Below are 12,120 nucleotides of genomic sequence, written 5' to 3'. Positions count from 1 at the left end.
ATAGTTTATCTAGTTATTTACTCTACCCTAACTCTATGACTAGGATCAGTCTATTGATGTACCTTATAACTACCAATAAAATTACCCTTTTTCTAGTTATAGATTGATTGCAAATGGTAAAAGGAAACCACAACTGTTTCTCCTAAATAGCTAAAAGCTCATAACAGTATACATCTTTTTATACTTAATTTTATTGTTTTGTTTTCCTTTAACCCATGTCTAACTACTTATCCCACCACACAAGTTGAAAATAGCTAAAAGCTCATAACAGTATACATCTTTTTATACTTAATTTTATTGTTTTGTTTTCCTTTAACCCATGTCTAACTACTTATCCCACCACACAAGTTGTAAATTACTCGTTCAATATGCAGCTCACTTAACCTTATCAAATTATGTAATGCACAAACAACTCAAGTGCATATCTCATGAAGAACTGTTATTATTATTAATTATGTTACCTATTATAACCTTATCTAACCTAACAAGTTTTTAATTTTTACATTTTAGTTACTTTTATAATACTAAGTAAAGAATACACATGAAAAACAAGAAATATAGTACTTACTTGGGTCTTGTTGTTTTTTTTGCTATCAACTATCAATGAAACTTTTTTTATACTAATGGTACTACTATACTAAATAATTTTGATTTAATTAAATAATGCACCTAAGAATACAGAATGATAACATGCAAAAAGCAAACATCTTATAACTATCATGTTTTTTCAAGCTTTCTAACTAAAAATTCAGCTAAGCTTGTTTTTGTAATTACCATGAGAAAACATGTTTTGAACTGAAGGTGAAATAGAAAATTGTCTGTACAGAAAACAACATAACATAATACATCATTATACATTAAAATTTTGGGTTTCTATTGGTTATAAATAATATAGTATAAAATGTCAAAGCAATTTGTGAATGAAAGAATGTGACAGGAGGGTATGGCAAGCGAGTTTGATTTGCTAGTTTATGGTTCTGTATACAAACAAGATTGAAGGCTATAAAAATTATGCTTTGCCTGAGTAATATCTATATTATAATTAGTAATTTGCTTTAAATTCTGTACCTCTCGGACGGTGATAGATAAATTAAAGAAGAAAGACTTAGACAGCAAATGCCACAAATCTCATAGTAGGAGATAATGAGTTTTTTTAATATTTCCTTATAAAATTAAGAACTTAAAACTTATATAATATCAAAATTTGATTTATTATCTATGTTTTGATGCCAAGTTTATTTATGTACAATGATAATAAACTAATTTAATTAAATTTTGATTGTAATTGTCTAAAAAGTCGTGACATGCTCACTTTGAACTGTCCGTAGCAAATGGGTTAAAACTTCTTGCTTTATTATTAACATATTGCAATCTCTTTTTTTTTTTATCTGTTTCACTACTTACAAAGTTTGACATAAAATTACTTTTATTTTACCTTTTTTAATTTTTATGCACTACTCTTATGTAATACATTATCAGTATTTACTGCCAATTTCTTTTATCAGTTGCATTGTTAGACATCTCATACTTCATGTTCCATGTGTCAGCATTGTTTAGAACAATGTTTTCTTTGCGATTCAAACAACACATTCAGTAACAATTATTGTTGTCAATTGTCCTTGGTAAGTAAATATATTGGTTACCTAAGTGGTTGGTGTAAATATGCTTAATTATTATATTCTTTGTTTGTTTGTTTGTTGTTGAGCACAAAGCTACACAATGAGTATTGAGGTTCGGTTTTTAGTATTTTAAGCCTTCAGACATACTACTGAGCCAATGGAGGGCTAATTATTATAGTCTTGCATAATTTTATGGAAAACCAAGACTAACATCATTTACGTTAGATATGTATGGAAATCATGATATGTTTTTGTAGTTGTTTACAAAATTTGCAAATTGTTTTTAAAGTTCGAAGCAAAAGATAAATACAAAGTTCAATCTAAAAACAATCAAACTCGGCAGAATAAATTCTGCTAACAAGTTGCTAGAAAACATAACTCAATATAGATTTAAAAAAACAGTTGAAATAATTACTATGAAAACTAAGTCAATTATTTAAAAAGAAATATTCTACTAATGCCACATTTTCTTTCTGAATGAATAAAATAAATAGATTACTCATGCTTTAAATAATTAATATTATTTCAGTCTTTGGGTTTAAGTGTTTGTTTTATATACAGAAAATTATAACAAATCTTCAGGTTTGATGACCAAAGAATTATGAGTATTAAATCCGTTATCTTTGACTTTTAAATTTAAAAATCATGACATTAAAACAATACATTTAGAGTGATATTCTTATACATTTGTGGACTTTATTTATGCATGAAAATCAACACAAATTAAATTTACCCATAAATAAAGGGTACATAATATTCAATCCATGTGTAGCAAACAACTACTAAAATTTTATAACAATTCTCTAAATTGGTGGTAAAAAAAGAGTAACACTAAAAATCAATCCTTATCAGCAAAAGAAAAGCTAGCAATAGAATAATTATTTATAAATGAAAACAAAAAGGATTAAATAATATGAAATTAATAATAGATCTTCATATCAAATTGCTGTATTCCAAGTATTTGAAAAGAAAAATGGAAAAAATAATCCAATTAAGCACAATTAATATGCTATAAAACCTCAGTGATTTAGGTAGTATTGTAACTTACCACAGCAATCTTGAATCCAAGTGGCCTATTTACTTGAATCACTATCTGTCATGAAGAAATTAAATAAATTTTAAACCTGAATACCTTAAAACCCAATTACAAAATTAAATAGCTAATATTTTATTGTATTTTATAAAAATGCAGTGACAACTATATAAAATGTTCTAGAAATAATACCTACAATGAAATGCATGTAAAAAAAATGTAACTCCCCCTCTATTTTTCATGGATATTTTACAATGTATAAAGTAAATATTTTGTGGGTGTTTTAGCACCCAATTAGCATAAGTGTTTATACCTGCTATGAGAAACTGAATTTTCACTTCCCTGGCATACTTTGATTAACACCTGAGCTATCAACAAAAACAATATGTAACAAGTCATTAACACAAATACTAAGTGACCATGCAAAGCACCAATGAGTTCTTCATGAGTTACACTTCCCTAAGGATACTTCAACTTTCGCTAATTTCAGTTTAATAGCAATAATGTGCTTTGGCATGAGCTATAAACTCCTCTTGCAAGTAACCAAACCCATATAATGTCTATTGAACATATTATCTCAACATGCCAATAGAACAAGTCAACTTGTACCTAACTGGCTGCTAAACATACATCAGGACATGCTATCATGTAAACCAAGCCAAGATTCACATTGTTACTACGAATACTCTCATATTGTTGCACAAAATAACAGTGGTTTTCCACACAATTGCATTCCATTATTTTTAAAAATTTTTTCATTTTATTGCTGTTCGTCCACATAATAAAGAACTGGATAACATGTAGGTTACAAAAACCTTTATAACTGAACATGGTCTTCAAACTGAAAATTTCCTTTCACACTAATATATACCACATTTAATTGATATTTAAAACAACAATCGTTCTGAATGATTTCATATGTTGTCAAGAGTGCTTGAATGTTTATAATTCATTTCAGAGCGTGTGATGATTAGAAGTAAAATAATGAAACATATTTTTAAGATTTTCAATTATTTTAGATCTGAAATAAAAACCTAATAAGAAATAGAGGTGGGTAATTAATTTGATTACCCATGAGCATCAATTACACTGATTAGTGTCACATAAAATAATCAGTTAACTGAAATTACAATTAATGTCATGAACATAATTAAGTAGTTGAAATTAATGTTTCTGATTATCAATCAGAATAGAATTTTTCATTATAATGTTTGATCAATTCAAGTTTGTTCAGATTAATCAGCATCACCACTCACAAAAATAATCAACTAACTGAAATTAGAGTTTTCAATTATTGCTATTTTTGATTATTCCAACTAACCACATAATTAAAATATTACCATTATGATTTATTTTCTCAGTTTAGTACTTAATGATTCTTTTTTATATTTCTGTTCTTAATATTTTTTTAAAACTTCAATTAACATCTTATGAATAATTTAATCTCTGCAAAGAAATCATCTAGCATCATAAGTTTTCTTGCCAATAGTAAAAGTTGTATTGTTTGTTTTTCTGTGGTGATTAGAGTCAATTTGTTTTCATTGAATTATATATTATCTAGCACACACACTGTGACAAGAATATTTATAAATTTTATCACATAAACTCTTAGGACAATTATTTTTAACAATTAATTAGTTCTTTAGTAACAGTGCACTAAAGCTAGATATCCCAGCAATTTGTAACAGTACTATACTCTTTTTTTTCTTACAACAATGATTTTTAATGAAATATTATTAATTAATTCTCCAGTTTTTCATAACAATCCTATGATCTTCTCAACCTTAATGACTAGTTGGTCATACAACACCCTTTACTATGATGAAACATTTTTTAATCTTATGATCTTTTTCTCAACTTTAATGACTAGTTGGTCAAACAATACCCTTTACTACACTGAAACATTTTTTTAAAGGGCATGTACAGGGTAGGGTGATTGATGTTCAATTAAACCAAAAATGTCATATTTAGTATTTTACTGATTTACAAGTAACATCATCAAATAGTCCATTTTCATCAACAAAAATTCAGTAATTTTAGTAATCTTGTAAAAATATATATAGGGAGAAACTCTAGGAAAAAATTAATTGTATTATCAGCTAATTACAGGTTTCTTCTTATGTTGCACATATATACTTTTCACAACATTTACGATTAAAAAGTAACTTAACCCATTAACTACGGATGACGGATATTTTCATAATTGAGGTTCTATGGCTCAGCTGCGAATGACGGAAATATCTGTCAGTCGCACATATATAACTATAACTCTATGCGAATGACGATAATTAGCGTTTTGTTGTGATTGATAGCAACTCAGTTTTATCTGTGAGTCAGAAAACAGCAACTGAGCTGCTCCTGCAGCGGTTAATGGGTTAATATTAAATTTCTGTAGCTAAAGAAGTCAATCACATTAAATAAAGGGTAGTCCAAAAATGTCTTTAAAAAACCCAAAATAAGTTGGAAACAGGAATATTAGACACGTGTGAAAATAAATTATTAGTTGAATGTAAACAATTAATAAGCCAAATGATTAATTGATTAGTAAACTCCACTAATCACCCAGCTCTAGTAAGAACACAAGGAGACAGAATAATATTAATAACACAGATCAAAATACTGTAATAACAGTCTTCATTTTCCCTTAAAAACATAAGATTGTCCTCAAAATATTACTCAAAATATCCCAGCCTAGATCAATTATTGGGTGACCTAATTAGGTGTAAACTGTCGGACCAACTTTAATGGCAATTATTTTACTATTTCATGCAAGGCAGATACATTTTTGATACTCATTCTATTATATTGTTGCCATTTAGATATGCATTTCTCTCTCTTTTCATTAATAAATTTTAGGTCATTGATGGAGAACTTAGCCTAGAAACATTCATAATTATTTTTAAATGTTTATGCTGATGGTGAAATAAGGAAAATTCTGAAACATTCATGTTCTTTATTCTTTCAACAATTTTATGATTTTAGGTTTCCAATAAACAAGTCTTGAGCTTATTTCACTGTAACAATATCAATTTGCCAAATCAGCAAATTTTCCCATTTTATTTATCACATATTCCAGATACTGTTTTTTTTGCAAAACATGGCTTGTTATCAATAAAAACAGAGAATGTGGGAGTGATGGGGTTAGATTTTCAAGGAATTTTCCAGAACCTCCAAATACAAAACCAGTGATTTTTCAGGGTTTTCAGTACAGGAATTCTTTTACAAAATTTAATGACTTACATGACCTGTGCAAACCTTGATGTAAATGAAAATATATATTGATACTGATGCTTCAGGTGGTAGTGAATTAAAAAGTATACAAAATAATAACTTACTGGCTGTACAGAGTGATCTAAAGAAAAAGGCCAAGTACTGAACTTGAGAAGCCCTTTCCTACCATTAGTTGTGGCACCTTCTGGATGAACAACGACAGGCAGGTCAGAATCTTTAAATAAACAACATATGAAAAGTGTTAATAATTAAATAAAGAAGGCTGACATTTTAATGGGAATTAATTTCAGGTTTACAATTCAAAATAAATCTATTATAACAATGTTTTATAGTACATTTCTTGAGGAGGATATCTTTATGAATGCAATTAACTCTCTTGCTACAGGCAGGTCACGACTTTTTATGGAATTACATTCAAAATTTAAATAAACTACTTTATTATCATTGTATAAGAATAAACTTGGCATCATAACTTATTTGATAAATCAAATTTTAATATATAGGTTTTAAGTTCTTAATTTTATAAGGATTATTTTTAAAAACCTCAGTTTCCCCTAGAATGAGAATTGGGACATTTGCTCCCTAGGTCTTCCCTCTTCTCTAATTTATTTACCACTCCTTCAAAAAGTAAGGAATTTAACATAAAGTACACGTTATAATATAAATATTACTCAGGAATAGCATAATATTTAAAGCTTTTAATTTTATTTGTTTAACCAACCATAAACTACCTGTCACATTGTCTCTTTCACAAATTACCAATTGTTCTCTCTGATGTTTTAATCTATCAAATGAACAATTATATTATGTTGTTTTCTGTAAGGGAATTGTCTATTTTATGTTTTAGTTTTAAATTTATTCTCATGGGAATCACACTGACAAGCTTAGCTGAATCTTTAAAGGCTCTTATTGCATACTTAGAAACCCAAAACAATTATGATAGTTATAGGCCACTGTTTGCTTTTTGCATGTTATTATTCTGTGTTCTTAGGTGCAGTATTTAATTAAATAAAACATTATTTACTGTAGTAGTAGAACCATTAGTATAAGGGAGTAAGCTTAAGTTGCCAGGTAAGTACTATATTTCTTCCTTTTCATCTGATTTCTTTCTTTATTATTATAAAAGATATTAAAATGCAAAAATTAGAAACTTATTAGGTTGGGCAAGGTAAGACAATGAAAAAATAATAATAATAATTATTAATGAAGTATGCTCACAAGTCTCTCATGCGTTATGTAATTTGACATGGTAACATGAGCTCCAAGTGATTTACAACTTGTGTAGCAAGATTAGTAGTTACACACAGGTCAACAGCCAATAAAACAATAAAATTAAGTATAAATAGATGAATATTTAAAGGCTATTTAGAATAAACAATTGTAGTTACAATTTGTAGTCACTGTAGAAAGAGAAAAGGTTAACTTAGACTTGTTTCCTTTTTTTTTATTGTGGTTACGAGGTCGGTCAAATTGATCGAATGGATATAGAGAAAGGTATAGAAATTAACATGGATATTTATTTAGGATATTTTATAGATTACACAAATTAAATTTTACAATTTTCAGATGAAGAAAAGCATTTTTAACCTTAACACTAAAATCATTTTGCATTTGGAGCAGTCAATACTGATTCCATATATTCATGGATAACTTTTTAGTAAACATACTTAAACAAAAAAATTCTGATTTTTTTGTGTACAAATGACTTGTAATGTTTACTAAAAACTTGCCAAATTTTGTGAAGATGCACAAAACATATTAAAAGTTATTGTAATGGAGACTCTGATGGTTATTTTGGGGTCACAAGGTCAGTGTAATCCACCAAACCTGTAGCAAGAGGGTTAATCAAAAAAGTAATGTTTTTATTGTAATTTTTTATGGAGAATCATAACTTAATTAATATTTGATAATTTTCAGTATTTCTGCAATTACATATAGCATTTATTAGAGTGAAAATGGCCATTTTAGAAGTAAAATGTAATTCCACTAAATACTTGCTCCTTCTAAAACATTTAGCTACTTTCTCTTTATCAAAAAAAGTAAACCCTTTTTTTTACTCTCTCCACCCCTCCTACCACTTGGAGCTTTACAATCATTTAAATACAGTGCTGGAAAAACATATTGCATCACCCAATTTTTTTCACACTTTTCTTTGGAATCATCATCTGTTTTGAGGCCCTAATGTGTTCAATGGATGATGCAATACTGTCTAATTATTACATCAACAGCTTATAAACTGTCTGGGTATTGCATCAGCTGTTTTTGGCTATAAATAAATGTTCTCACTGAGAGTCAGTTTAGAAACCTATCTGTTACAATGAACATGTGATGCTTCATTGCCAAGGGTTGTGAGTTAACACTTTCCCAACAGGCATCTTTTTTTGCACATCATGAAGTTATGGTGAGTTACATTAAAAATTTAATTAAAACTACTTACTTATCATGGCATATGAATAACTACAGCATAAAAACATAGTTAATAATCCAAATTTTAATAGTATATAAGTTTTAAGTTCTTAATTTCATAAAGAAATATGTAAAAAAAAATTCCAAATTTCCCCTAGAATGAGAATTGTGACATTTTTCTCTAGGCATCCTCTCTTCTCTAGTTTATTTACCACCCCTCCAAGAAGTATGAAATTTAACTTAAATTACTCATTATAATATTGTCTTCACTCAGGCAAAGCATAATTTTCATAGTCTCCAACCTTATGTAGTTACACACCAATAAAATAAGAAATCAGATCCCCCTTTTGCCACGCCCACTCATCACATCCTCTCTTTCAGAAATTGCCAGTAGTTCTCTCTGATATTTAATACTATATTATTTATAAGTAATAGAAAGCCAAGGTTTTAGTCTATCAAATGACACACTATATTATGTTTTTGTACACAGAATTGTCTATTTTGCTTCCAGTTTAAACTTTATTCCCATGAGAAACACATCGACAAGCTAAGCTGAATTTCTAACAGCTCTTGTCGCACAGTTAGAAAAACCAGAAAATTTGGGATAGTTATGGGATGTTGTCTGCTTTGAGAATGTGATTATTCTGTGTTCTTTGGTACATTATTTCCTTAAATAAAAAAATATTTTGTGCAATAGTACCATTAGCATAAAAGATTAGGGTAAGTGTCATCAACAGTTGACAGCAAAAAAAGATGACCCAGGTAAGTACTTTATTTCTTGTTTTTCATATGTATTCTCTACTTATTATTACAAAAGTAACTAAAATGTAAAAATTATAAACTTTTTACATTAGATTTACATTAGATAAGGTTAGAGTAGGTAAAATAGATAATAATAACATTAAAAATTTTTCACAAGGAATAGCTCGTGCATTATGTAATTCAATAGGATAATATGAGCTACACATTTGCCAAGTAACTTACAAGTTACATGGCACGATTAGTAGTTATACACAGTTCAAAGGGCAATAAAAGAATAAAATTTAAGTATAAATAGGTGTAAGCTGTTATGAATTTAAAGCTATTTAGGGTAAACAAATGTAGTTTCATGTTACAATTTGAATTTATTCTAGAAAGAAAAAAGAGTAACTTAGAATTATTTAATTTTTTTGGTGGTTACAAAGTCAGTCAAACTGACCAACCTCAGATAGAGTTAGGGTAGAGAAAATAACATAAAATATAAAGTTTTACTCAAAAAACATCTGATATTTATTTAGGAGGTTTTAGATATTATGCAAAAGAAATTTTAGATTTTTGAGATGAAGTAAAGTATTTTTAATCTTAACATGATAATCACTTTGCATGCTCATGTGCACACCTTGTGAAATATTTTTATTACTTTATTATTATTGTTTACTTCACCTAATCTAACCTTAATAACCTAGAGATCTATATTTTTACATTTTAGTTACTTTTTATAATAATAGATAATGAATAAACATAAAAACCAAGAAATAAAGAACTTACATGAGTATTTTTTTTTTTGCTGTCAACTATCAATGACTCTTCACCCTAATCTTTTATACCAATGGTAGTAGTGAATTAAATAATTTTTATTTAATTAAATAATGCACCAAAGAACATGAGACTAATAGCACGCAAAAAGTAGACAATTTCCCCTATCTCAAAAGTTTTCTAGCTTTCTAACTATGCAACAGGAGCCGTTACAAATTCATCCAAGCTAGTCATTAGCTTTCCCATGGGAATGGATCTTGTACTCTCAGTGAAACTGATGATTACCTGTTCAGAACACAACATTATACAATATGCATTTGATAGATGAAAACCTTGACTTTCTATTGGTTACAGGTAATATATAATTAAACATAAGAGAGAACTATTGACAAATCCTGAAAGAGAGGATGTGACAGGCGATAGCTCTGTAACCAAAGAAAATTGAAGGCTATAAAAATTATGGTTTGACTGAGCAATGACGACTTTATAGTGACTAATTTACGTTTAATTTCATAGTTTCTGGGGGTGGATAAAAATAGAGATGAGAAGATACCTAGACAAAATGTGTCACGTGTGTAACACTAGGGAAAATTCAATATTTTTTAAAATATTTCCATATAAGATTAGGAGCTTAAAATTTATATACTATTAAAATACGGATTATTAGCTGAGATTTTATGCTATAATAATTGATACAACATAAACAAAAATCAGTTTAATAAAATTTTGAATATAAGACACTAAAACCTTGTGTCATGCGCAGCAAAGGATACCTGGGGCGAGAGGGTTAATAAAGTAACATATCTATGTTTGGATAACCAAAATATGACTCAACTTATACCACACAATGTCTACAACCATTTTACACTAGTTCTGACACTTCCACAATGCACAATCTTGTAAAAAATTACAGGAACCAAAAACGTGTGAAAAAAATTAGTTGATGCAATAATTCCACTACTGTATGTTTCTGAGAATTACTACATGTGATTTGACACGTATAATGCCCTCTACTGTTATAATCTCTGGGTCAATCCTCAATAATGTAGCATTTCATCCACCTGACATCCATATCCCACTTCTATTACTTTACATCAGTGACAGACAACTCATGACCCCTGAAGGTGAACTTACCCCCCCCCCCACACACACACACATACTTCCTAAAATATGTTTCAGATATAGCCCATTTTTATTCAAATACATCATTTTTGATTTATATCTGGTAAACTTTGTGGCTTTTGAGTATGTTTGGGGACTGCACATTTGCCCTACAAAACAATATTGGTTATCCACCACTGTTTACCTAACTTACATTTCTTTTTAGCACCTTTGAGAAATTCACATGACATGTTCTACAACTCTACTATTGTGTTGTAATGGCACTTCTTGGGACTGAGTTCTTTATTATTTGTCTATTCTCTGACATTTATTTTCTTGTTTCATGGACATTATCTCACCTTTTCCAGCTGTTTGGGTGAAATTTCAAATTCTGAAGTCCTTAAGGTGATGCCATTTTTTTTTAAGTCTGATTATTTACATTTTTTTTAGAAGTTCCTAACTTTTTTTCTCAAGGTTGTGTTTTATGGTATATGCTTCCATCAAATTTCCTACCCTCCAACACTTTTTGGACCTTCATGTTATTGTTGTTACATTACTTCTAGTGACAAGAAATAAATATTTTGTATTTGCAACTTCTTCAGTAATGTCTACATTTAGATATGTAAAATGTTAAAGATACAAGCTGATTAAAAAAAAAAACTTTGCTAATGTACTATATCAATTTTCACTCCATAAAAACTCAAACTTCGCAGGACAACAAGGTACCCTTACACTTTCTAATGTCTCACTCAAATGTTTTATAAGGAAAAATTCAATGAAACTTACCTCTCAGATAGCGTTTGACATTTTGTATTAAGACATCACGTCCTTGCTTTACACCAAAATCTCTTATTCCAAGAGCCCAATTTAACTTTTTTGGCAAATCCCAAACACCTGGCTGGAGAACCATAAATGATTAGACATGAAATATCAAATGGAATGCTTGACTGAAATTTTTCTATATTATTATTAGCTACATTTATAGCTTGCTACATACACACACACAAAAAGGCCTACATGTATTTTTCTGAAATACAATAGTCATAATAACATACTAAAATTCAACTTTAAGTAACAGCAACATATAAAGATCCTGGCATGTTTGAATATGTCATCAGTCTAAAGCACCTAACCACATTTATGATATAATTGAAGTATCTAATGTGTCTGTATGTGTGTGTGTATGTGTGTGTGTGTGTGTGTGTGTGTGTGTGT

General features: G+C 28.9%; 1 protein-coding gene across 1 annotated transcript in view; it reads right to left on the bottom strand.

The window, feature by feature from the left end:
- Window positions 1-12,120, bottom strand: part of LOC106459378 (ancient ubiquitous protein 1-like) — a 67,016-nt gene that overhangs the window by 29,416 nt on the left and 25,480 nt on the right. Inside the window, exons 4-6 of the mRNA XM_013918994.2 lie at window positions 11,692-11,803; window positions 5,988-6,097; window positions 2,668-2,712 (exon numbers count right to left, since the gene is read on the bottom strand). Of these exons, the coding sequence (XP_013774448.1) occupies window positions 2,668-2,712; window positions 5,988-6,097; window positions 11,692-11,803 (267 nt within the window). The remainder of the gene's footprint in view (window positions 1-2,667; window positions 2,713-5,987; window positions 6,098-11,691; window positions 11,804-12,120) is intronic.

Source organism: Limulus polyphemus, unplaced genomic scaffold (genome assembly GCF_000517525.1).
Source record: "Limulus polyphemus unplaced genomic scaffold, Limulus_polyphemus-2.1.2 Scaffold599, whole genome shotgun sequence".
Lineage (NCBI taxonomy): Eukaryota > Metazoa > Arthropoda > Merostomata > Xiphosura > Limulidae > Limulus > Limulus polyphemus.
Note: the sequence above shows the minus strand (reverse complement) of the source record. Positions and strands in the feature narration are given on the sequence as shown.